This window comes from Sander lucioperca, chromosome 9, assembly GCF_008315115.2.
Source record: "Sander lucioperca isolate FBNREF2018 chromosome 9, SLUC_FBN_1.2, whole genome shotgun sequence".
Classification (NCBI taxonomy): domain Eukaryota; kingdom Metazoa; phylum Chordata; class Actinopteri; order Perciformes; family Percidae; genus Sander; species Sander lucioperca.
This window is the reverse complement of record NC_050181.1, coordinates 32,484,644-32,512,093: the sequence shown is the minus strand read 5'-3', so window position 1 is coordinate 32,512,093 and position 27,450 is coordinate 32,484,644. Positions and strand designations below refer to the sequence as shown.

Below are 27,450 nucleotides of genomic sequence, written 5' to 3'. Positions count from 1 at the left end.
AATGCCTTAATTGCATACAATAACAGGGATAGATGCTAATATTTTTAAGCACTGACCGCACGGGCCACCAAGCCCCTTATTCTGTTGGCCAAAGTACATTTTTGGTGGCCCAAATGTAAATCTTTTGTGCTCCTTTCCCCTTCATGCCTCTGGCTCTTTACACTGGATATGCAAAAGAGCTTTTCACTAAGCCCAGGTAAATGTGACACAATCTCAGAAGGCTAATACTGAGAAAGAAAAAGAAAAAGAGAAAGAATGAAGAATGCAGACATCACCGGCGTGGTCTGATGATGTCATTCACGTGCATATTAAGTAGCCATGAGGATTTAGGATGAGGGGCTGGTTTGTCTCCGGCAGCAGGGATCCGTTTCAGAAAGCAGGTTTAGTGAAAACTCTGAGTTTGTTAACCTTGAGATGAGGGGAACTCGTAAGAGGTAACTTAACCTTACAGTCAGTTACTATAGTGACTGAGCCTGTGAACCTAACCTGGTCGGGAGCAGGTTTTCTTCAATAAACCTCGAGTTTCTCTCAGTCTCCTCCCTCTGACACAGCGCTCTTTCATTTCCTCATTCATTCATTCAGTCTGTATCAGGCGCATTTTAGCTTTTAGTGTATCGGCATGAATAAAAAAACAGTGTTGGTTTATTAACCATGTTAGGCAGACTATAAAACGTTTTTTTCTCTCAAAACATGGCATTTCCTTTTGTCGATGATCCTGTTGATGAAGAAGCTGTATTACTTCGCAGGGAGTTAAACATATGTCGGGGGTTTGATATTGAGGCCCTGACGCATTTTAATTTCCAGATAACTTCCTATTTCAGCGGTATCGTTTTTCTTCCCAGTCTATCAGTTATGTAGCCTACATAACCTTATCCGTCTTCATATCACTAACGTCCACCATCGTGGACATGCTCTACATCCCAGCAGATTATTTGTGTCACATTATGTTTTTTTGCAAACGGCAGTTTTCTTTACAACATTGGTAATGTGGAGCATTTTAGTAAAGCCACTGTATAGCAAAGCGCCGTCAGAAGAGAGTGACTGGCTCTGAAATGTGTTTTAAACGTTTTTGTAGTATTCCCTGGACACAAACCAGTAAGAGCCATTAAAAAGGAGTTCCACAGTATTGCAGGTGAATGATGTAAACTCAATATATCCATGTGTACCCTTTGAAAAGATTATGAATTATAATTATGTTAATGATGGTGCTGCAGCCTCAGAATGGGATTAGTAGGCCTAGTACTTTTTCGGCCGCAGTATTGCACCTAAATGAAATAGATTATACGTTCAATACCATTTCACCAGTAATATTAGGCTATACACTCACCTTGAAGATTATTAGGAACACCCTACTAATAGCGTGTTTGACCCCCTTTTGCCTTCAGAACTGCCTTAATTCTTCGTGGCATTGATTCAACAAGGTGCTGGAAGCATTCTCTAGAAATGTTGGTCTGCACATCCAGGGCACGAAGCTCCCGTTCCACCACATCCCAAAGATGTTCTATTGGGTTGATATCTGGTGACTGTGGGGGCCATTTTAGTACAGTGAACTCATTGTCATGTTCAAGAAACCAATTTGAAATGATTTGAGCTTTGTGACATGGTGCATTATCCTGCTGGAAGTAGCCATCAGAGGATGGGTACATGGTGGTCATAAAGGGATGGACATGGTCAGAAACAATGCTCAGGTAGGCTGTGGCATTTAAACGATGCCCAATTGGTACTAACGGGCCTAAAGTGTGCCAAGAAAACATTCCCCACACCATTACACCACCACCACCAGCCTGCCCAGTGGTAACAAGGCATGACGCATCCATGTTCTCATTCTGTTCACGCCAAATTCTGACTCTACCATCTCAATGTCTCAACAGAAATCGAGACTCATCAGACCAGGCAACATTTTTCCAGTCTTGAAAGGTCCAATTTTGGTGAGCTTGTGCAAATTGTAGCCTCATTTTCATATTTATAGTGGAGATGAGTAGTACCCGGTGGGGTCTTCTGCTGGTGTAGCCCATCCGCCTCAAGGTTGTGTGTGTTGTGGCTTCACAAATGCTTGGCTGCATACCTCGGTTGTAACGAGTGGTTATTTGAGTCAAAGTTGATCTTCTATCAGCTGGAATTAGTCGGCCCATTCTCCTCTGACCTCTAGCATCAACAAGGCGTTTTTCGCCCACAGGACTGCTGCATACTAGAAGTTTTTCCTTTTTCAGACCATTCTTTATAAACCCTAGAAATGGTTGTGCATGAAAATCCAAGTAACTGAGCAGATTGGAAAATACTCAAACCAGCCCGTCTGGCACCAACAACCATACCACGCTCAAAGTTGGTTAGATCACCTTTCTTTTCCATTCTGACATTCAGTTTGGAGTTCAGGAGATTGTCTAGACCTGGACAACACCCCTAAAGGCATTGAAGCAGCTTCCAAGTGATTTGTTGATTAGATAATTGCATTAACGAAAAATTTAACAGGTGTTCCTAATAATCTTCAAGGTGAGTGTATATGATTAAATATGATATACACTATACTGGAATATACGCATTTTCTCCCACGCAAATTCTCTCTCTTTTGCAGCAGTCGCTGTGTTGCTTTTGAACAAAATACATGTTCAAACTCGCTGTATGTGCGCATGAGTATTTCCGCCGACCTGTTTGTTTGTGGTTGTTACCATGGCGAATCGTAGTATCATGGCTCCATTCATGCTGCCTTTCTATTGTGGTGGTGGTGCATACACGTGAACCCACTCTGAGTTGATTGAACCAACTCATATCAGCTGTTCTGAAACCAAAGATTCAGAGTTTCCCATCTCAGGGTAAATCAACTCAGACATCAGGGTTAGACTCACAGTTTGTTAAACCTTCTTCCTAAAACGGGCCCCAGGTGAGTTTACAAGAATTTAAACAAATTTCAAGAGTGGTAAAAAACTAATAAACAGACTACAAACTGACAGCTTTGTTTTTGCTTGTTTGTAAAATTTGCAGAGTAGCATGCTGTAGTTGTGTAAAGCAACGCGGTGGACGGGAGCAGCGGATGTTAATGTTACCTTGTGATGGGTTCGTTCCATGGAATGGATGAGTAGACTGGATATTTTCTACTGAGATGATGTAGCACTGACGCCCTGCTATTGTGGTAAGCTAGTTCGATTTTACAATAGACACACTGTTCAGAGTTTTTAGTTTTTTTGCAGCTTAAAATGTATCCAATCCATCGTTTTTTCTCGCCTTCTTTTCTCTTAGCCCCACATTATTTTTGCTCTCTTCTCTCTTCTTTTGTAATCCACGCCATCAGTCTTGTGTCCACAGAAGCATCAGCCCGTTGTGCGCTAGTAATAATCATGTGTGCGGAAACGGAGTGAGCGGTACGTTAGTTACATTGATTAAACAAAGCTTCGAGGCAAAGAATTTCGCATCGAGGATTTTTAGTAATCAAATTATTAAAGTTACTCAAGGAATCGTTTCAGCCCTACAAGTAAGTAACACAAGGAATTTGCCTTGGTGGTTGGTGCATAAACAAACATTGATCATTAATATGAAATAAACAATTTTTATAGAAACAAATATTTACAAAATAACGTTTAACATAAGAAAAGAAAAAAAGAGGCTGAATGGATTGAGTGCAGAATGTGCAACAAATATGTAGTATGTGCAATGGACAAACAAACCAACCAGATTTAAAGCCCATCATGAATCTGTATCATCTTCTAATCTGGTTTGTTTAATATGTAAATAGTTATTTCTATCTAACTTATCTTATGTAGTCATTTTTTTAATTGTATGAGCAGTTCTGGAGAAAGCTGCAAGCAGCAATACCATAGGTCAAGCAATCAGCCTGTACCGAACAGGCATGTTTTCAACAGACACTGTACTGGTCACATTCAAGAAGGAAAATTTACTTGATCATTCAATCGCTAAGCCCTGCAGGAGCTAATCACTAAACTGCGTGCCAATCAGCTGTTCCTGAGTCTGTCTCACAGCTCATGAAGATGAACAAATCAAATGGTAACACTTTATTTGAAGGGGTGTGCATAAGACTGACATGACACCATCATTATTATGACATGACACCTGTCATGAACATGAAGGAGTCATTTTGAGTATTCATGACTGTTGTCATTAAGTAAATTATGACACTTTTAATGCAAAGTTAGCATTGTCCGAGATGTCTTTGTCATGACAACTTGACTTTAACGAAGACAACAATCTCTGTGTTATGACAACTTGACATTAAAGGGGTGGTTCAGAATTTTGGACATAAGACCTCATTTCCAAGTTAGCCAGTGTGTTATTTATCAGTGGAGACAGTTTTCAACACTTTTCATCCAGTCCTTCCAGTTGCAGAGTTCGCTGGTGCTAGGCTAGCGCAAGTCAACAGGATCTGCTAGCCTGCCACTAAAAACATCTTACCCACTCCACAGTACACCAAAGACAAATAAATTATAACACCAGACTATCGATGTAAATGTCTGTTGATAGAATAATGTTAGAAATAAAACTACTCTTGCATCGCATTGCAATAGTTATACTTTGTTCCCTGTAGTTGGTAACACAGGCTACAGCAGCGGCGAAGTGATATTACCTAGGCAACCGAGAAAGCCGGTTCACATGACAATCACGCAAGTTTATTTACCTGCCGCTGTCACTCATTGCTACAGAAGCAGAGTACATTACACGGAGGAATCAAGAAGATACAGTACAATGGCCACATTTGAAAGCCATGCCAATGTTTCTGACTTTGAAGACGAGGAACGTGTGTTATCCTGTATGAGCTGGAATACACAGACGAAGAACTAATAGATATGGATGCTAAAAGGGCAGAAAGAGAGAGAGCGTCTGTAGAGACAGCCCCCGCTGGAGATGCCGTAGAGAATCGGGACAGAACATCAGGAGACTGGTGGTGCCACTGCAGAAAATGTATAAAAATGCCGACAGATGACGAATGTTTTTGCTGCAGGGAGTGGGACTTAGTTATCCCACAGATAACAGAACTGGAGCTGGACACTAGTTTTCAAGATTTAGATGTGTCTGGGTATAGCACCTCCCAAGACAGACCAATCTGCATAACGGAGCACCAGGATTTCCCACCCCTTCTAAGTCGAGGAGTGCTCGAAACATTCTTTTCCTTCGATAAAATCAATTGGAAAAGAAGACCCAGACCTGCTGGACCCAACGACCAGTTGTCAATCTTGTAAGTGTCCAATCCAAACAAAATGTAATTATTTGTTGCCTCGTTCTTATATATGGTGTTTTTTATATATGTATCTCAAAACCATACCCCCCGCCCCCTTTTTTTTTTGCACTACTTATTTTATTCTATGTTGTTACATTTCTTTTACGTACATGTTGGCACTGGAAAAAGAGTTGCTTTTAATCTCGTTGTACATGTGTATAGTGACAATAAAAGGCATTCTATTCTATAATGAACCGCAGTAGGGCCATTGTCTTTATGTAGGCTATTACCCGTACAGTAGTTGTCTTTGGTAAGAAAATTGACTGCTCCCAAAAGCTAATTTTTTTTCTTTCTTGTTTTAGGCAGTACCGATTGGTGGCTTACCGAATTGTTCTTGAGTGGGGGTTGAAAGGAACACAGCTGGGAAGAGGCAACCAACGTGTTCTTCCATCCTGCGTAGTGACCAGCATCCGAAACAAATACCCTTCGGCCACTGGACAATATGTTGGCTTCAGGGAAGCACAAGATGCTCTGAGATTGTTCTGAACACAACACTACTGTAGGCTACTAGAAAACATTTGCTACTGCACCACATCTTTTCACTAAACCATATATTTTATATCAAACACAGAAAGAACACATACATTTGGTTACAGATGACACAATACGATTTAGATGTTTCTTTGTTTAATTTTACTTTGTAATATAAACAATTACACCTAAGAGTGGATTTAGACAAATTGTTGTAATGTTTACAGTAATACAATTATAATAACATCAGTGGTTCAATAAAAAGAAGTTTGATGATGACCTTTTGTCTTTTTACTAATGCTTGCAGACAGTATTTAGCACCACACTAAGCTACATTTAGGCTTTCATTTTCCCCTTGTAATTGAAAATCAGGAGACTATATATGACATATGACTTTGGATCTGCAAACTTCACAGTAGAATCCTGGTGCCTTTCCAGGACCCGCTCCACAAGATCCTTCCTGAATGTCTGCCTGGTTGTCTCGTACCTATTCCTGGCAACCCATCTTTTTGTTTGTTTGGGAAAGACCAAATCGTATCTCAGAGTCCCTGAGGGAGTAATTGTCAAAATGCACAGCAATATAAACAAACCAAGTATTGCCAAGTAAATTTACAGTGTACTTGTTACATAATCAAGTACTGATGGCTTATAATTGTGCAGTTATCTATTATGTGTAGGCCTACCATCAGTGGTTGTTGCTTGTTGATGGCCAACATTCTCGTTGTGGTCCATCACAGATAGTAGGGTGCGTGCCTTCATAGAGTTGTAGCTGAAGTGTAGCCTCTTCTGAGTGTACTTCAGCATTGCACTGTGGTACACTTCCAGGTCTCCTGCAGTTTTTATTAGATGGTTATTACCTTGTGAATGTTATCCCAAAGGTTGATATTCAGAAATAGTTTGTAAAAAGATGTTGGACAGTCTATGCCTTCATTCATTCTATCACAAACATTTACACAGTAGAAACTCTCAATGGTATATGTGCTTATATCTAAAGCACTAATGCCAGCATGTTTTTTTGAGTAAAGCATTAAAAAGAAATAGTTTTTTTTGTGCCGTATTCAAGTTGTGTAAATGCTCAACTACATGGTAGCAGCATACATACCTGTATGTTTGAAGAGTCATGTGGTTGAGGTCTTTCAACAGCTTCTTATTCAGGACGTGGTCTGACAGTGCCTTAAAAGCAGCAGAGTCTGTTTGCAGCCATTTATTCCTTCTCTGCTGCTCTTCAGTGAGGCCCTGGTGGTAGCAAGTCCTCTCCTGTCCGTCTTCCTCCCACCGATGGATGCCACAAATGTGATGCAGAATGGACGTCCAGCGGCGTTTCAACTCCTGCCAAAGCTTATGTGTTTCAGGGCAACTTTGCTTTGCTTAGTACAGAAAACAAGAAACACATCTAATGAACTTACCTCTGCATCACCACCGCATGACTGGCAACACCACCACAGGTGATTAGTAATTGCCTTGATCCAAGGCAGCAGATCATTGTTTTTGTTGTTGTTAGCAGCCACAGTCAACTTCTTCTTCAGTCCTAAGAAATAAAAGGCCAATGAGGAAAGGAATGAGAGAGAAGAGGGGGTGGGGGAGGTTTCAACAGTCTGATTGCAATTAGTAAAAAGCTTTCCTTTCGCAACATGCCATGGGTCAAACTGATGCTGGATGTCAGAGTAGGTCTCTCTCATAAGCTTCCTGATAGAAGGAGAGCAGTCTGTGGTGATGGTATCCACTCCAACTCCTGCCTGAAGCAAACGCTCCAGACCCCTCCGAAACCCCAGTGTCTCCATGGCTGGTGAACTGGTTGCCTCTGTAACCTTTGTAATGACAATAGGGCTGAAACAATTCCTCGAATAACTTGAATAATTTGATTACAAAAAATCCTCGAAGCAAAATTTTTTGCCTCGATGCTTCGTTAAATCACTGTAATTAAGGTTGTACGGCTCACTGTGTTTCCGCACGGAGGATAATTACTAGCGCACACAACAGGTTGACGCTTCTGTGGACACAAGAGCGTTTATATACTGTCTATGCACGAGACTGACGCCCAGATTACAAATGAACGAAGACGAAAATAGCGAGGGTCTAAGAGAAGAGACAGGCGAGAGAAAACGACAGAAAGTTTGGGATCATTTTAAGCTGCAAACATACTACTACATCATCTTTGTAGAAAACATCCAATCTACTCATCCATTCCACGGAGCGAACCCGACACAAGGTAGCTAACTAACGTCTGCTGCTCTCGTCCACCGTGCTGTTTTACACAACTAGCCTACAGCTTGTAGTCTAACTGTTTATTAGTTTGCTACTAATCTTTGGAAGCTTAGCTGCTGCCGGAGACAAACCGGCTCCTCCCCCCAGCATGGCCACTTAATATGCACGTGAATGACGTCATCATGCCGGTGATGTCTGCATTCTTTATTCTTTCTCCTCACTCAGTATTAGCCTTCTTAAAATGTGTCCTCCAGAACACTGTAGTTGAATAGCCCTGCTGTAAGCTTTGTACAGTCACATTTACCTGGGCTTAGTGAACAGCTCTTTTGCATATCCAGTGTAAAGACCCAGAGGCAAGAGCCCACTGCAGTAGGCAACAGCAGTGGTCACTTTCTTATCTTCCTCTTCAATGAAAAGTCCACACTGGTGGCATGTTGTGAAGAGCTGCATTAGCCTGGACTCATTGACAATCCATTTCTTTTCTGACCAGTTCTTGGCTACTGCAGCGGAGGATATGTCAGACCTGGAGGAGCTTGAGGTGCTGCTCAATGGAACAAAGCTGCTGTCAACTGGGTGACTTGATGAGGCTTCAACTGAGCTCATACTCTGGTCCAGAGGGTTGTCATCTTCAGCTACTGTTTTCTCTTCCTTTATAAACTTTATAAAAATAAATATGCAAGTATATCTACTATTTCAATAGTGTAGTGGACAACAGATGTCTATTGCCGGTGAGCCTAAGAGGAGAGAGACTGTATTGAATGTAACTGTGATCCTGAATCTTTTTCTAACACTATCCAGACAAGTAATTGTTAATTTTTGTAAGATACTGCATTGTCCTTTTATAAGAGCATATAATCCTTGTCATCAGTGTAATCAAAGTATGTAAAGCTATGTAATGGAAGTCATACATGTCATACAACTACTAGTATTTATTTGAGTTCACTCTCTTATTTATGCTGATGCTGCACTGTGGATCTCCTATACAAAATACATGAAGGTCATGATAATACAGTTGTTGTCAAAGACTACAATATGAATGAAACACTCCTATAAATCACACAATTACCTCAATTTGGCTCAAATGTCTGAGAGGACGGAAGGCAAAATAGAACCCAGATGCAGAACGCCGTTTCCGTGGCCATGGCGCTGCCTGTTGTGGAGTGATGATGAACAACTTCAGTGCACCAGAACACTCAGTTGAGTCCTTGGATGATACTGGTCCAGAGGAGTCCTTTTTAGGGGTGGACTGTGGTACAGTGCACATCTCCTGTATTTCCTTTTCAGATAACAACAACAATAACATATATAAATATAATGTATTGCTACACACAAGATAAAGACAAATAAACAACTTTCGTGGATTGTAAAGACAATAGGCCTACAAGGTTTGACAGACTGTTGGACCAATTCATAAACCACCACACTTTGCACACACAAAATTGCTAATCGACGGCTGCATCCACGATGGTTGCCTGTAGGTCACGCACTGTATCCTCATCTATTGACAATGCAATACGTTTTGCCCCAAAGTTACAGTAAGTAACGTTATCATAAACTCATGCTCTAGGCCAGGGATTCACTCCACGTGCATTTGAGCTCCAACTAATTCCACTCTGCCAAGCTATAACACACATAACGTTACCGGTACATGAAAGCACACGGGCTAGCAATTTCATGTAAAATGTCAGAGTTTACTTGACTTTTCTGTCAGCAATTACATAAAGTTACCGGTTAGCCCAGCCAGGTATCTACCAAGGGTGTAGCTATACCGTTAGCTACACTATTGTCACTCTCCACAATGCATTGAACTGTAACGTTATTTCCACTAACGTTGTCAGTCTCACTATCAGTAGCAGCTAGGCTAACGTTATGAAAGGGACTCACTTTATTAGCTAGAGTAGCCTACCAAAAGTTATTACCTGTTCATCAGTAGTTGTTGGTGCATCTGGAAAGACCGATGGAACAGCATTCGCTGTCAGTGACTTGTGGTCCTTTTAGATTGCGGGGTTTTTCAAAGTCGTCTGGTCTAAAATGATCACTACAAATTCGCAACTTGAGTAGAGTCTCGGCCGGTGTCTCGATGTCCAAGCCAGCAGCAAGAAGCCACAGTTGGTTCCTTTCTGGATCTCGCAATGGAAATTTGTGGAAACTTTGTGGTGCCCATTTCTTTGGTTTATTTTTACAATTTCTAAATGCACACTGAATCACCATGTTGCCTAGTCCTTAGTTTCCAGTCCAATGCTTCAATAACAATGTACAAGTCTACTACTAGCTAGCTAGGTGTCCCGACTGTAGTGCGCTTCTCTGTTTACTTTTCGGCGCAGTACTACTAACAAAGTAGTAGCTAGCAAAGTAAAATTCCGCCGCTGCTGAGAAACTAGTCCCTCAAAATGTAATGCGATCATTGAGATGCAAGGGTAGTTTTATTTCTAACATTATTCTATCAACAGACATTTACATCGATAGTCTGGCGTTATAATTTATTTGTCTTTGGTGTACTGTGGAGTGGGTAAGACTGTTTTTAGTGGCAGGCTAGCAGATCCTGTTGACTTGCGCTAGCCTAGCACCAGCGAACTCTGCAACTGGAAAGACTGGATGAAAAGTGTTAAACTGTCTCCACTGATAAATAACACACTGGCTAACTTGGAAATGAGGTCTTATGTCCAAAATTCTGAACCACCCCTTTAACCTAGACAACATAACTCATAAATATAAATATGTCATGACATTTAATAAACTATTTAGCTTTATGTGTTAACATTACATTAAAGTGCCCATATTATGAAAAAATCACTTTCTGGGATTTGGGGTGTTATGTTGTGTCTCTGGTGCTTCCACACACATACAAACTTTGAAAAAAATCCATCCATGCTGTTTAGAGTGAGATACAGTTTCTGAATGTGTCCTGCCTTCAGTCTCTGGGTGAGCTGTTCAAAATTGGCACGGTTTGTGACGTCACAAGCCGAAACGAGCAGGCTAACCGCAACCATTAGCTTGTAGCGTTAGCAGCATGCTAGCGTTAGCATGCTAACGCTAGCATGCTACCTCGTTCTCAATAGCAAAGCACTGCTACAACACACACAAGTTCACCATAATCTACAAAAGAACTACTTACATGTGCATTTAGAAGTCTCCCAGCTAATCCTGCCTTGTAACTGACCGAAGTTGAGGAAACAGCCTTTCTTTTACTGTGTATGGAGCTAGCTAGCTGACATGATCTACATCTGAGCTACTGCGCATGTGCAAGTGCAATCAAAGATAGTACAGAAGAAGAAGAAGAAAAGAGGTCTCACTCTGTAGCTAAAACAGAGACCAGCTGAAAAGAGGATCTGCAGCAGTGAGAGAGAGTGGTGCAATACAACAAAAATATGGTGTTTTTTGAAAATTACACCATGTAAACCTATTCTGGTACAACCTTAAAATACAATTATGAACCTGAAAATGAGCATAATATGGCTGCTTTAAACTCTCATTAAGAGGTTGGTTTTTACATTGGCTGTCTTGAGAGCATTATAATTGTCTCATGAATATTTTTGCTTGACCTCAAGTAAAGTGAAACAATTTGATTTTATCATCAAATGCTTATATGACGTGTCATGAATAATACATAACCGCAAGTAAAGTGGAACCATTTGGACTTGTCATTAAGATATCTTAAAAGTTATAAGAACAGTTTGACAACAGTGAATGCAGTACAGAGGTGATTTACTGAATTTTGAATAGATAACGTTAGCTTTAGGCTAATGTTTCTTGTTGCTAAAACTAGCTTACGGCAGCTTGCTAAAGTAACCGCTAACTGTAGTTAGCTGCCGTTAGCTAGTGAATTCAGTTAGCTGTACAACTGTTAAATTAGCTGACTAATTAGCCCAGGGCTGCTAAAAGCCAAAGCCGGAAAGAAAACCATCTCGGTAGTGTATTCTCAGTCGTCAAACGTTAACGGCTAACGTTAATGCCGAGCAAATTTGATGGTGAAGACATGTCCCACCCTACTGTGCCTCTGATTGGTCATTCTGGTATTCTTACCCTAACCAATCACCAGTCCCTCCAAGATTTCGCGGCCTATTTTTGAGATTGCTGCGGCCCAAAATGCCTGATTTTGCGGGAGCTTTTGTAAAAAATTGCGATAAAAGTTGCGATGTCTTTTGTATGTTTTTGCAATTAAGTTGCAGAAGATAGAGAAAGTTGAGATTTTTTTGTTTGTACAGTTCTTTAAAAATAAAAAGGAAACTTGTTTTGGGGAGAATAAAACTACTCTAGGCTGAGTTTTCTTAGTAACCTTACCAAAAAGGCTCAGGATGCTGCAAATGTTGGTATAACTATGAAAATGGTTGGTGGATTTAAGACAAAAAGAAATGTATTGAATGAATAAAATTTGACATATCTGTCAGTGGCTTGTTGATCTTTACATTGTTAGTTAATTTCCTATCCTGGACTGGGACACATTCACACGGTTTGATAAAGTACTTATTGGACTTTAACTTATCATTGCACTTACAATAACGAGTGTAGCTGTCCTCAATTTAGGTCATCCTGCACGTCTCATCTCCGTTTTTTCCTGCATCCACCATATGTTTGTGTGTGTGTGTCAGTCGCGGGGGGAACTAAGCAGCCCTGCCAGCTGCAGAGAGCCGACAGGAAACAGCAGCCGCTTTCAGCGACTTTATAGTTAAAAAAACGTTACAGCGTAAATTGATGTTAAAATGTATACATTTTGGCAGGACGGTCTGAAATGTTTTGCACGGTCTTTCGCTGTACGTTTTGTTGGTAAATGTGAGATGTTCGAGTTACACACGTCTCGTCTTACGAGGAAATTAATTTGGCGGACGTGTGACGTCAACCCGTTCTCACTCCCACTTGGTCATTGGCTCTCAGAGTCACATACTGATACAAAGTCTGGCACGTGGGACTGCTGGGATTGGTTGAAGTGGCGGGAAACTCCGGTTATTGGTCAAATTTGCGGAAAAGTTGCGGTGATTGGTTGAATCCGCGTGAATTGGCGCGATCGCGACATCGCGAAATTCTGGAGGGATGGAATCACACTCCTAATGCCTAAACCTAACCAATCAAACCAACGAAGACAACGAGTAAGGAGGGACTTGCCGCGTTGCCGATATTGATTAGCGTTTACAGTAGCCAATAGCGCTGAATGTGCATTAAGCTGGGTTTCCACCAGGCAGTTTAGGAGCGATTCAATCGGATTCAATAAATTCCGCCATGCTAGCCTTTTAGCTGAGCCGGTGTCCCCAGACCAGGACTAAAAACAGCATCCGAGACCTACGGAGGAGGCCAGTTTATGACAGGGAATGCACTAACATTACCGAGATGGATTTCTTTCCAGGTTTAGCTCTTTGCAGCCCAGGGCTGAGTCAGCTAGCTAGCTAATTGGACAGCTGTAACGTTACAGCTAACCCAGCTAACAGCAGCTAACTATAGTTAACAAGAAGTCCAAAACTCAATAAATCACCTCTGTACTACATTCACTGTCGTCAAACTGGTCTTATAACTTTTAACCCTCCTATTGTCCTTCACATTTAGCACACGCGTCGGGTCTATGGGTCTGGTAGACCCGAGGTCAGTTAACCCTATAATGTCCACAGGTAACCCCATAACAGGCACACAGAGCTAATGCTGCATTCTATTATTCTCAATGAACCGACTCGGCCCTCGGATATGACGTAAGTATGTGCTTCACCTACACAACATTGAGGAATAACTCCAGGAAGAGGACACAAGACGCAGAAGGTATGCTCATATTTCAGTATGGTCAAGAAAAACGTTTGAGTAGATCATTTTAGCACGCTAGCTAGCAGGAAATGGGCTAAAAACAAACAGTGGTGACATCACTAAAGGTGATATTGAACTCCTTGCAGTGTTGCTCTTCTACTGAACGTTTTTTGACGTTATAAATAGATGCACTTAAAAGCTAAAGGTAACGTTTCATGCATGTTTTTGACAACTTGTGCAAGATGCAAACTTTGCTGGCGAACGCAGCAAAAAGTAGTAGACGCACTTACACGAGTTAAAAGACATGGGCGCAGCCCTCTTGGATTGCGTATCGGAATTCTTGCTCGGTGTCCTCTGAGTTCAACCTAGCGGGAAAGTTTGCCGTCTGAGTAAAGGGGGCGTGTTGGTGCGTGCCGCTAGGCAACGTCCTGTCTTTCTCGTCGGAACCATGGATGTATTAAGAGAACTGGATACAGTGTTCGGCGGGAAGCCCCGTACATTCCAATGAGAGTGCTCAAAAGCGCGTCAAGCAATCATGGAGCTCGACTCTTCCGCGTTGACTGGCCCATGACGTCACGATGGACATGCGCACCAGCAACAGTTTGTTTGTGTTGTTGTAGCAACCGGTAGCAACATGCTTGTTCACGAGCTTCTCTCTTGTGTCTCTTCCAAGTGGCAAACTCATGAACTCGCCGTTTTCATTGTATAAACTATTCACTAACGTTAAACACGTGTTTTCGTTGTACCTGTTCTAAATAAACGATGGATGTATTTACAACCAAGGAGATTAAAATCATTATGTCGTGCTACTAGCTACTAGCTAGCGCTAGCTACTAAGGTTAGCCTGCAGTTTCGTGAACAGAGCTCATCCATGGCTTCATCCCTCATCCACGTTACAAGCTTTACAGCATACAGCCCTCGGATGTATCATAAGAGAAAACCAAGGCGATGTAATCACTATATCTGTAGTAACGTCATATAGGCATATAACTATGTAGCTATAGTATTACCGTTCTCTTAATACATCCATGCTAGCTACCTCTGATGTTAGCTAGCTACTAGCCGATAGCCCCGCCAGTTTGGGAAACGCGTCATACGTGACGTTACATCCACTGTACAGCATACATACATTCCTCGGGTGTATCATAAGATAATACCATGGACATATTAATAGAACACATGGTGAATTACAACCATTAGCTATCCATTATTACAGCTAGAGGACCTCGGGAGAACAGTCATGTGAGCGGGCAGGCATACCTAGTTTAATAACTCTGGATTCGGCTACTAGTGAATGTTAAAAATGTTAAAAACTTGACGTTTTAAACAAGGACCCTTTAATATAATAATATATATATATATATTCTTTCGCCATGCAAAGTCTGTGAAAAGTCTTTCTGGGCCATGGGGTGCAGTACCACCGTTATCCGTTAAGCCCATGGTGGCTTTAAAACATGGCGCTCTTCCTGGGGGCTTGGTCGGAACACCGACACGGATAGATAATAGAATGCAGCAAATTGCCTGACCCTGGCACACATCTCTCTCTCTCTCTCTCTCTCTCTCTATGTGTTTGTACGTGTGTACGTGTGTGTGTGCGTGTCTCTGTGTATGCGCGTGTCTGTGCGTGTCTCTGTGTATGCGCGTGTCTGTGTGTGTCTCTCTGTGTGTGTTTGCGCGAGACAGGAAAACCTCAACCTGCCTCGCGTTTCCGACCGACAGGGTAGCATAGCATCCATCCACCCCGTTCAAGTCATTGACGAGCGAGGTCTGCTGCCTCGCATATTGTACCATCACGCAATAAGGGCAACAGGCAACAGCGCAGCCTTTGCAAATGTATTTCTTACACCGGCAGCATAGCGTGTAAGTTTTGCTGGCCTTCTTCGGTGGGCAAATCTGACACCTCTTTCTCTTGCTGGCCGCAGCTTCCAAAGAGCGGGTGGAGGACGACGAGGTGGAGGACGAGGAGGAGGAGGAAGAGGATACCGACAAAGACAACAAGGAAACAGGACCCTCGGATCGATCGCAAGATCCCTCTATCCCCTCTGTCCCCTCTGGGCCTTCTGCGCCGCGATTCTGCTGCCACTGCCCCTGCGGCTGCTGCAGCCAAACAACTCTCACCACAGCGTCCGGGGAAGACGCTCCCACCGTAGGATGAATGAGTCACAAGCGCCTTTCCCAGCTGCTCCATGAACAACCTCCTCCTGTGCCGCTTGCTGGCCATCCAGCCGGGGTTAGTGTCTCGCCAGATCACAAAGGTGTTGTTGTGAAAGAGGGCCAGGGGCCAGCGAGCAGTCATTCGTCGGCAGCTGTACGTGCCGATCAACTTGTCCAGGTTGTCCACGCTTCCTTTGTTGCGATTGTAGTCAAGGAGCCACCTCGCCAGCTCGTAGGTCATGAAGAAGTTGTCGCACGTCACGTTTCGAAAATGACTGGACTATCTGTTAGCAAAGACTGGAGGGTTGTGTGTTACTCTAAATCTTACTGTTGATGCTTGTGTCACCTTGATCCCTGACATTTCTGACATTACCTCTGTCATCCATGCAGACTAACAGCTCTATAAGCTATAAACAGAAGGAAACTCCGCTAGCTGCTAGGCTAATGTGCAATGGTAAACACTGCAGCGTGACCTCAGCTGAGAACAAAATGTCTTTTCCTTCCCTACTGTGTATTATATTAACCGTTACCTGTAGAAATAATTTATAATAATCTGACACACACAAAAGAAAGTTTTTTCTCCATAATCTCTTGAATAGGGGATAGAAGACAGTCACTGAGGATAACTACACAATTATTATTGCTTTCATTATATTTCATATCACACGACATCTGTTCTCTCTTTCTCTTCTCTTTCGCAGACAAAAAGTAAAAAAAATAAAAATAAATGCGGTAATGATCACCGCGGTAGTGGCACGTCAGCGCCGGTGATGCGGTTATCTTCACAGCCATACATCTGTCTCTTTCACCTTATGCAGTTATTAGTGTTGTCATGTTACCAAAATTATGACTTACAATACCCTGCCTAAAACATCAGGAAAAGTAATAAATAAAAATAATGACAGAACATGTAATTTAAAATCTCCACGGCAGTCTCCTCCGCTCCATATCTGTATAATGGAGCTGACCATAGCTAATTATTGCTAAGTGAGCCTTCAGTTCCCGTACTCCGTGCCTGAATCCATTTACTGTATTTATGGACTCAAACCCGAATAAAACCCGAGATTTCATAAAGTTGGCTGTAAAAGTTTTGAACTACAGCTCAGAGTTGTTTGAATGACAGAAATCTGTTCAAATTAGATCTTAATGAGTGCAACATGGACATGTATAGTACAAAACAGTACCTGTGTTCTAAACCGTTCCCTATCACGGAAATAGAGCACTATATAGTGTGTTCACCATTATGTAGTGGTGTTCGAATTCTCTGCGGTAAATTTCATCCACTATAAAGTACATACGATGTACCCTACATTTTATTCCTGTATACCAAAATGCAATGCAGCCCATGTTTTCCCAGAGGAGAAGAAGAAGCAGAAGTCACCGCGAAAACTGAAAAGGAAAAATGGAGCGGACTTTCATTTCTAAACAGTGTAAATGTAACAAGCAACATATATATACAACCTTTTACTATTCTCCTAAGTGATATGTTTGTTTCAGGGACGTATTAGAAGTATTTTAGTTTTGGTTTGTTTACATGATGCTGATCTCCTGATGCAAGTCATACAACGATGTGTTTTCAGTGAGTGTCCGAAATCTCGTTCGTTCCCTATATAGTTCACTATTTAATAAACACTATATAGGGAATAGTGAGTGAGTGAATGAGGGAGCGGTTTCGAACACAGCTACTGTGCTCCCCAAAACACAGATTAAAACACTTAAACGAACTTAAAGCAACACTATGTAACTTTTCCAGCATCGGTCCCCCTACAGGTTGGAAGCGGAATTGTCCATTACATTACATTATGCAAGTTTGCCAGATCGGGTAGCAGAGGTGTCAAGTAACGAAGTACAAATACTTTGTTACCTTACTTAAGTAGAAATTTTGGGTATCTATACTTTCCTGGAGTAATTATTTTACAGCAGACTTTTTTACTTCTACTCCTTACATTTTCATGCAATTATCTGTACTTTCTATTCCTTTTCCTTACATTTCAAAAACGGCCTCGTTACTCCTATTTCAGTTCGGCTTGTTTTCATTCCGGCTTGTCATCGTTCATAAAACACCAAAAAAAAAACAAAAAAAAAACTATCCAGATAAATCGCGCCATCTGGATAGAGTGAATTTGATTGTGGTTGGATGAAAAGTATAAACATATACCATTCCGACACCCTATTGGTTTGTACGCAATCCATCGCACCTGCACATGACAACAATCACGTCACACACCCGCAAGGAAATAGCAGACGTATGTAGCCTAGTACGAAGATGTCCATGCCAGAGACTCCAGAGAACTCTAGCGAAATGTCCCAACCAAGCACCAGCGAGGAGGTTGGTAGGCAGGAAGACCAGCCAACCCTTCTACATCCCTGGCTGTACCTGGAAGAATTTTTCAAAATGGTTGGATGCAAAAACAACTCCTTTCAAATGCGCTGCAAGCTCTGCGCACCCAAGTACCACAAGCTTACATTACTTTTACTTTTATACTTTTACATTTTTACTTGAGTAAAAAGCTTGAGTTGATACTTCAACTTCTACAGAAGTCTTTTTAAACCCTAGTATCTATACTTCTACCTGAGTAATGAATGTGAATACTTTTGACACCTCTGTCGGCTAGCGGATCTGTAGTTCGAATGAACTGGACAATGTAATGTAATGGACAATTCCTCTTCCAACCTGTAGGGGGACCGAAGTGGGAAACGTTACATAGTGTTGCTTTAAAACGAACAATGATCTAACAAACAAAATGAAAAAGAATTAACTTTAGATAGCCTTAGTCTTATATGATTTAACAGGAGTTAGGAGGAGACCGTTGAGATTTATAATAACATGCAACTTTTTGTATGGGTCATAGTATAGTATTAAGGTTAAGTTGTTAATACATTAAATATTTAGGCTCCAGGTAATCAGGTATTTTATCTGATGACCATAACATTTGATAAACCAACCAATTTAATTGACAAAGTACATCATGGCTGCACTTCATCTGTATCATCTTTTTGTCTGATTTGTTGGATATGTAATTGGTTATTTCTTTCAAAATTATCTGTTAATTTTATGTATGCCGTCACATCCTGCACCACCCACTACCACAAGTAAATTTTCAACCTGTGGGGAACACTGATAAGTTGTTCTCAAGAATGCTTCGAACGTGCAAGCAACCCGATAATGCTGCAAGCAGCAATACTGGAAACCAAGCATTTTATAACTGCATTTTGTGTCACGTTTGTGAGAATTTACACAATAAAGTTGTGGAAAAAAACCACTGTGAACCAAGCAATCAGCCCATTCCGAACAGGCACATGCTCCAAAGGGCACTGCACTAGTTAGACTAAAAAAGCTAAGAGCTTGAGATCCCGCATTAACCCCTCAAGTGACCTGCGTGAAGCTGGCCCCCCATGTCATCCAAAAATGATTAAAAACACTGCTATTCGTTTGTGCTACATTTGTGCTGGTTTGTGCCGTAAAGATTATCGTTTGTGCTGTTAAGGGTTTTAAGTAATTCAACTTTACATTTTCTGGCCAGTGACATCACCCATTAATGTCCGAATCTCCCCAAAATGGTCTCAATCGTTTGTGCTACATTTGTGCTGATTTGTGCTGTTAAAAAAAACATTTGTGCTACTATGTTTTTTAAGTTATAACGCTTTATAGGTTATAACGCTTTATAGGTTACACGCGTGACATCACCCAGCCCCCCATTAATGTCCGAACCTCCCCAAAATGGTCTCAATTGTTTATGCTACGTTTGTGCTGATTTGTGCTGTTAAAAAAAACATTTGTGCTACTATGTTTTTTAAGTTATTACGCTTTATTATGCGTGTGATGTCACCCAGCCCCCCATTAATGTCCAAATTTCCACAAAATGGTCTCAATCGTTTGTGCTACGTTTGTGCTGATTTGTGCCATAAAAAGAAACGTTTGTGCTACTTTGGTTTTTACGTTATTAGGCTTTATTTGTTACACGGCTACTATTTGCGCTGCAAAGGCTTCTGACACCAGCCATCACTCCCATGAACGGGACATTCTAAAACGCTTGACGTGAAAAAGCTTAACGTGGTCATGAACACTTAAGCTAAACCGAAATCCAACGATTATAGAAGTTATCTCACGTTAACGTTTTTTTTCTTCATTGGCGCCTATGGCGAGGAAAAAGCTTAACGTGGGTTAATGTACCTAAACAGTGATCAATGATTACCAAATTTCTCTCTAATATTGCTTCTCATAACCACTGAAAACTGTCGAAAAATCTAACCAAAAATAGGGCTGAACGATTAATCGCATTTGCAATAATATCGCAATATGTTAAAACGCGATTTCCTAATCGCAAAGGCTGCGATTTGGTCACATGACAAATCAGTCTGCACTCCGCAGAGAAAGCATCAACTTGGCACGCTAACACTATGCCGTACCTTGAGCTGATTTCTGTCATTCAAACAACTCTGAGTTGTAGTTTAAAACTTTACAGCCATTTTAATAAAATGAAGGTTAATGATGAAGTTAATGAAGGTTACATGCAGTTAATGGATACAGGCACACAGAACTCAAGGCTCGGTTGGCAACGATTAGCTCTGATTAGCGGTTAGCTCCTGTTAGCGGTTAGCCCCGGTTAGCGCCGTTATAAAAATATGGAGTGGAGGAGCTGCCACTGAGAGGGGTAACAACCAGACTCTGATAAATGACGTTCGGGGAGCTTTCACAGCAGCGTGGCCGCGGTGTTTCAACGGTTTTATTAGTACAGTTAATCCCACAGCAAGAACACCAGCAACTAACGTAACGATAGCCTCTCTGCAAGTGCAACATTGACGCTGTCATGCACACGGCACGCAACTTCACGAGGGGGAGGGGCTGAAGGTGCGCTGTAAAAAAAATACACCGTTGTGTGTGTGTGTGTGTGTGTGTGTATATATATATATATATATATATTTTTACTTATTTAACTGTATAATAATAGTGTTTAAAAAGTGCAATCCATATGTTTACATATGTTTATTACAGTAAATGATAATTAAATAATCTGAATACTACTAATTAAATAATCTGAATACTACTAAGTGTGGTAAAGCCACATATTTGTTTTTATATTTCTGCAATCTGCACTTTAGTTTGCATGATTTGTTTCTAACTTTCATATGAATGTTTACACCAAGCTTGGTCAGTGCTCAATATACTACTGTGATTGAAGTAGTTAAATAAAAGATGTCATTCATATAAATTCATGCATCACCTAATTTCATCATCACATACAGGCCTGGCCTCCAGGAAAGAACAGTTTGTTTAATATATCTAATCTTGTGTTGTTCATACTATACAATGATTTATTGTTTGTCTTTGTTGAATAATACAGAAGACAAAGAGCTTACAAAATAATCGCATATTAAATCGCAATCGCAATATGTGTGAAAAAAATCACAATTAGATTATTTACAAAAATCGTTCAGCACTAACCCAAAGTCCAATTATTATGGGCGTTATCTGACATTAAGCGCTTCTGCTTCATTAGAGCCTATTGTAAGGAAAAAGCTTAACGTGGTTTAATGTACCTAAACAACGATCAATCATCACCAAATTTCTCTCTCATATTGGTCCTCATAACCACTGAAAACTGTCAAAAAATCTAACCCAAAGTCCAATTATTATGGACGTTATCTGACATTAAGCGTTTCTGCTTCACATTTTCAGCAGGACAGCGGAGCGGCTGTGGGTTGACTCTCCACGGTTCTCATGGGCTTTATAAGTCCTAACATGAAAAGGCTTAACGTGGTTTAATGTACCTAAACAACAATCAATCATCACGAAATGTCTCTCTCATATTGCTCCTCATAACCACTGAAAACAAATCAAAAAAATGTAACCCAAAGTCCAATTAAAGCCTGATAACGTAAAAACCGAAGTAGCACAAATGTTTCTTTTAACGGCACAGTTCAGCACAAACTCAGCAGAAACGATTGAGAAGAAAGATACAAACAGTGCCCCTATAAGCTTTTTTTCACGGCAGGGATCGCCCCGCTTCCCAGCATTGCAGTGGTCTAGCCACTAGCAGTTATCAGTTTCTCCTACAACCGCGATGGCTGCACCTGATTGGACGAACACTACATGTGGGGCTCCCGAATTTCAAAACCGACCATAATGATGTCTCGTTTGGAAAATGATCTCTTATTTTACGAAAATAGTTCACCAAAATGTGTTTCTGAAAATATTTTATGTGAGAAATAGCCTATGCAGTTGCTGAATCGGTTTAAAAGATTTTTGTGAGTTTTTGAGAGGCTGCTGCTCCTCCAAAGCGTCGACCTATGAACTCACGCGGGATCTCGATGACAGCACACGATAATCGGTCTGGGGGCTGGTCAGTGTCATACTTGTAGTGTTGCCATCTCTAGTCCAAGACACAGCAAGAAGTTTTGGCACTCTGTCTGTCTAGTCGGACATAGTGACTGTTGTGAAAGACAAAGAAATCCTGTAGTCTCAGTTTAAAGACCTCTGGCTTAACCCTTTAATCAACATTTTTTTATGTTAACAATGGATCACATGACTATAACCACACAGATAATTCTCGCGGCTCGGCTGTCCTGCCTCCTGCTTGGCTGACGTGCTTCTGTGTTGATAGCATTTTGCTTCGGTAGCTCGACGCAGTTGTCACATTTTTTTTATTACAGTGGCTAATTATCCACTTTGTATTTAACCTAACGTAGTGATCATAGCGATCTCCTTTTAGCGACTTTCCCGCTTTCCACAGATGTTCACACGCTACTAACGTTAGCTACTTTAGTTCAGCAGTTAGCTGTGACTTCTCTCACTCTCTGGCTCTTTGTTGATCTGCTCGTCAAATTGAGCTATATTCCTCTGCCTCCTAATGTGATAATGTACATGTAATAACTATAGTTTATTTGTCTAGTTGGAGGCAAAGCTCTGCACCAGGGAAACTCGATCATTAATGTTAGCTGCTGTATCGTGGCCCCCAGTAACGTTAATCAGTGCGGGATGAATTAATGTAACGTTATCTCCCGTCCCCTGGCAGCAGCAGGGAAGCCAGGAAGGCTGGGTGACTGACATTAGGTGTCAAATCCACGGGAAAGAGACAGAAAACTGGTTTGTAATGGATTTCAAATTCACTCGTTACTCGTGCTGATTAGCAGGCGGAGCAGTATGTCCTGTATGTCCCTTACCAGCTAACATATTTCAAGATGGCGCATGAATATGGAGCGTCTACCCCAGTTCATGCGAATGCAAATGTAACATTTCAAGCCAAAAGGAATACTTGGAATTGATGGTGGTTGTAAATATTTATGAAAAAGGACAAGTTTGTGAACGGGCAACACCGATTTTGATAATGAACAACTAAACACGTTACACACTGGACCTTTTAAGTTCCTATTATTTTCTCTGCCTTTTGTCTAGCCTAGTGTTAAAACAAAACATTTTACCCTGGTCACTGTGAGTGAGACCTTTTGTTTAGTTTGAGCAGACGATATTGGGTCTATGCAAATCTACTCAGTTTTGTTAGTTAATGTCTTTTCAGCTTTTGTTTATTCTGTTGTTTCCTGTAACCTTGTATAAAACCCTGGCTAGAAACTCATTCTGGTCAGAGAGATTCCTACAGCTTCTTGTGAACTTTCTCCACTGCACAGTGAATAAAACTCATCTGAACCAGCCACTGAATTGGACCTGAGAGAACTTTTCTTCCACAAAACGCTCAAATGATGAAGAGTTTAGATGTCAAATCACTGCTCTCTTCAACCTGGTTTTCAGCAGCTGCTGTTTTCAGAGAAGAGACCCCCTGTACTCTGCCTGCTCGGCAGCAAACAGTAGACAGACACAGTTAAAGACCAGCTGGTGAACAAAGTGAAGCATAAAGCAGCTTTAGAGACAGATATTTCCCTCAGGAGTTGGCTGAGAAAAAAAAAGAGAGAATATTGGACTGACATTCATCAGGTGGACACAACGCCAAAGACCCCCCCATAATTCATCATGTTGCTTTGTAATTGCTGATGTGGAAATAAGCAACTGCTTGTTAACAATTTCACCATATGAACTTTTAAAGGTGATAATATATCAATGGTGTGTTAACAACCTGTTGAGAGAGACCTGTTTGTTTTGGTAGGCCTACTTGCTACCTAATCCATAAATGCTAACACAAAATAGATCCCAGGCCTGATTTCAGGTCACTTTACAAAATGCAGGCGTGATTTAGCTAGACTTGCACGTTCATTTGGCATCTGAAAAGCACGTGAGATGTTCATCTCTCAGTGACCATGTATTTATTACAGTACTTACAACAACAGTAAAGACTTTAGTAAGGTTTGAATTTGCTTTTGTTTGAAAGTTACTTTGACACTTCGGACATAAAACAGTTATTCTAAAAACACCACCAATGAACATCATTAGGTGATAAAACTGTTAGCTTTGTGGCCTGGTTAGGAAAGCTTAGGCTCTGGCCCTTATGGATTCAGCTAGAGAATGTGAGAATGTGCTATTTTAAAAGACGGAAGTAACTTGAGATACTGGGAAGTCTTTTGGCTGGCCAAATATAACTCCAAGCAGCTATCTTGCTATGTGGAACAAGCCTTCTCCACAGCGGCCTACTGAAGACCCTGGAAATAGTACAGGAACAAATCGGCAAAAATGTTTTTTGATTAACATGTATTAATGTGTTTTATGCAAAATTTGTTTAATTGGTTGATGTTTGGATTCCCCCGAAAACCAAATATAGAGAAAATGTAGGCTTCTCCAAAAGGGTCGCCTGCCTTATCACATGAATCTCTGGAAATAATAATCAGAATGTCAGAATAAATTGGTGCCTAAAAATATATCAGAACGCAGGAAATTAAGTCTTTGATGCTCAAAATTTCCAAGGGGAGGACCCCCAGACTCCCATTTAATATGTGTCCCTCCAAAGGCCCATTCTGATCCAGGAAAAACACTGAGTAAAGGTAGAGTGAGTGGCAGCAGCAGTTATGGTCCTGAAGGAAAGGTAGACTTGAGTATCATCAGTTTAATAGGTGATGGTGGTATTAATATTGATGGTGGTAGAGAGAAGTCGCCCCCCCCCCACCCCCGAAGTGCTAAAGCAGGGCGAGCACACTTTACTGATTTTCCAACAGGCGGTCTACATGAATTATGACATGGCAAAAAAGTAACCCACACTCGGCGAGACAGGGTCCGTGTTTCAAGTTACCTTTTAATAGTGACTTTTTTGTTCCCCAGTGGAGCAAGTAGACAGTGGAAGTAGAACATGGACTAGCTAGCTATGCTAGCTAACTTTGTCTGCTTTTTATCTCCTTAATCATTACAGATTATAGTTACTTTTACCATGGCTCATTTTAGAAAGGCAAGAAAACTCTTTGTTTAGATTATCAAACAGACAATGGATCATAAATGTTTGTTTCTGACTGCCAGTGTCACAGAATCGTGTCCTGTGGCAGACAAAATTGCATAGTAGAATGCAATCAAAGCACAAACACACATTATATTATATAAACAAAGAACACAATTTATTGTGTTGGCCTTTCTAAAGTGAGCAGTAGTGAAAGTCACAATATCATGTTATGATCAAGGAGTTGAGTAGAAATACCACAGTGGGTGCTGTAAATGGGTCACATTTTCTGTCTTTTTAGAGGTGATCATAACATTTTCGGGTCTCCTTGTGTCATGTGACTGAAAACTATGAATAGCATCAGTTCTATCAGAACTGGAGAGTTTTTCTTCATAGAAAAAAGAGCAAAGAACAAATGTTTTCACTGTTCTCCAGACTGGCTTCGACAAGAGTTTGATACACAGATGGTTCTTCCAAACTCCTGCTAAGTATTTTTTGTAAACGCCTTCCCTTTTCGTAGCACAAGCTTAAGGTGGACACTATTAGGCATGGGCCGGTATATGATTCTAACGGTATGATAACCTTCACCAAAAATATCATGGTTTAAGGTATTGCAATTACAGCTTTAAAATGTTTTTTTTTTTTTTTTTTAAATGTCTGGGTAAAAAAATATTTTTTTTTCCATTGAACACAATGTATTTTATTTTTAAACACACTCCACACTGGCAGGGAGACGGATTACTAAACTGCAGTTTCTCTCCTACACCACTCATAAAAAACAGCTCATACCTTAGGAACGGTATGACGGAAAATGTTAGTGGTTTTGAAACCTTGACTTTTTCAAACCACGGTAGGCCTATACCTTGAAACCAGTAACCGGCCCATGCCTAGACACTATCCCCTTATATTAGAACAAATCTGTTCTTCGGGGTTAATTAAGACACCAACATAGTGTATATGATACTATATGATTACAAGCCTGAACAAAGTGTCAACTTTTCAAAATAACATAAAAAACACTTGCTTCATTATTGTTCAATACAGTCAAATTTCTTTACAGCAAGCATACTAGCTCATAGGTATCTCCACAGCTTCCTAATAAAACTGAATGTCTAACATTTGTTCCTTACAAACACAATGTTCCTGTGTGTGTGTGTGTGTGTGTGTGTGTGTGTGTGTGTGTGTGTTTGAGTTTGTGTGTGGTCACTGGGCATGTGCACAATGTTTTTGCTACACTGTCGTTTCTAAAAATAGACATGAATATGTTCCAACATTGAAAAACATGTACTTGCATTAGAATCCCAAACCCATTGATGTCCCAACACTTACCTCCATCACCGTACGTCTCCACGCCATATCCGTCCTGCAGTCCATTACTCCAGGTGCCCTCGTACCTGGCTGGTGTATTAAGGCTCTGACGGACTCCATAGCGGCCCTTGAACCCGTGAGTCCACTCTCCGCGGTAAATCCACCTCCCCTTGGTTTCTACGCCGAGTCCGTGGCGTTTCCCTTGCGCCCAGTAGCCCTGATACACGTTCCCGCTGGGCCAGGTGTAGACACCGACCACCTCGAAACCGTTGGACCATGAGCCCGAGTACTCGCCCTGGCCCTTGGGCCCAGTGCACACACCCTGGCCGTGGGCTTTGCCATCCTCCCAGCCTCCGCAGTAGGTGCCACCATCGTCAAAGTCGAACCGACCGCCCGTCATTCAGAAACGGAGGGTTAAAGTACTACTTGGTGGCTTATTATGAAGTCCAGAGTGTGTGAGTTGTTATAAAATGCGCGGTAATGATAACAGGGAACCCCAGTGAAAATGCCAGCTCTCAGCGGAGCTGTGAGGGAACGGGGACTGATGGCGGCTGGGCGCATCAGTGTCGATCAGTGTCGATTACTGAAAACGGGACGTGGGAGGGTGAGAGGCGGCCGCCACGGCTGCCAGTGTCGCTCCACTGCTGAATGCTGGAAGACTCTCCCACCCTGAAGTGAAGACTGCTAAGATACACGCGATGAAACAGTATGGTCTTCCTGTTTTGGTTTTCATAATAAAAGCCAGCCAAACTGATGTTTTCGAGTATTGCAGGTCTGACTGACCGGGGTGAAGTTAGTTTAATGTTTGACATTCGTCGGTTTTCGCGGATGTTACCTTCAATAGCTCCGTGTCAATACTTCGATTTCCCCCAGTTTCAGGGTATGTTGGAGAGCTTATTTAGACAGACGTTTCACAGTTTTAGTTAACTCAAAATGACGACGCAATTAGAAAATATAACATCCCTCGCAAACATTTTTTTTTTAAATACCTTCAGCTAAGGAATTTTATCAAATCGAACCAAACTCATTATATGTTTGCCCTCCACTAACAAT

At 41.4% G+C, this 27,450-nt stretch overlaps 1 protein-coding gene across 4 annotated transcripts in view; it reads right to left on the bottom strand.

Moving 5' to 3' along the window:
* Nucleotides 1-27,095, bottom strand: part of LOC116040719 (junctophilin-1-like) — an 87,789-nt gene extending 60,694 nt beyond the window's left edge. The window contains exons 1-2 of one of the 4 annotated variants that reach the window (XM_036004980.1): nt 26,419-27,095; nt 24,412-24,536 (exon numbers count right to left, since the gene is read on the bottom strand). In XM_036004980.1, coding sequence (XP_035860873.1) covers nt 24,445-24,536; nt 26,419-26,797 — 471 coding nt within the window. In that variant the 5' untranslated portion in view covers nt 26,798-27,095 and the 3' untranslated portion in view covers nt 24,412-24,444. Of the gene's footprint in view, nt 1-24,411; nt 24,537-26,418 lie in introns of those variants that run through there. The other 3 variants (XM_036004978.1, XM_036004979.1, XM_031286304.2) reach the window with 3 other exon arrangements.
* Nucleotides 27,096-27,450: the final 355 nt, after the last annotated feature.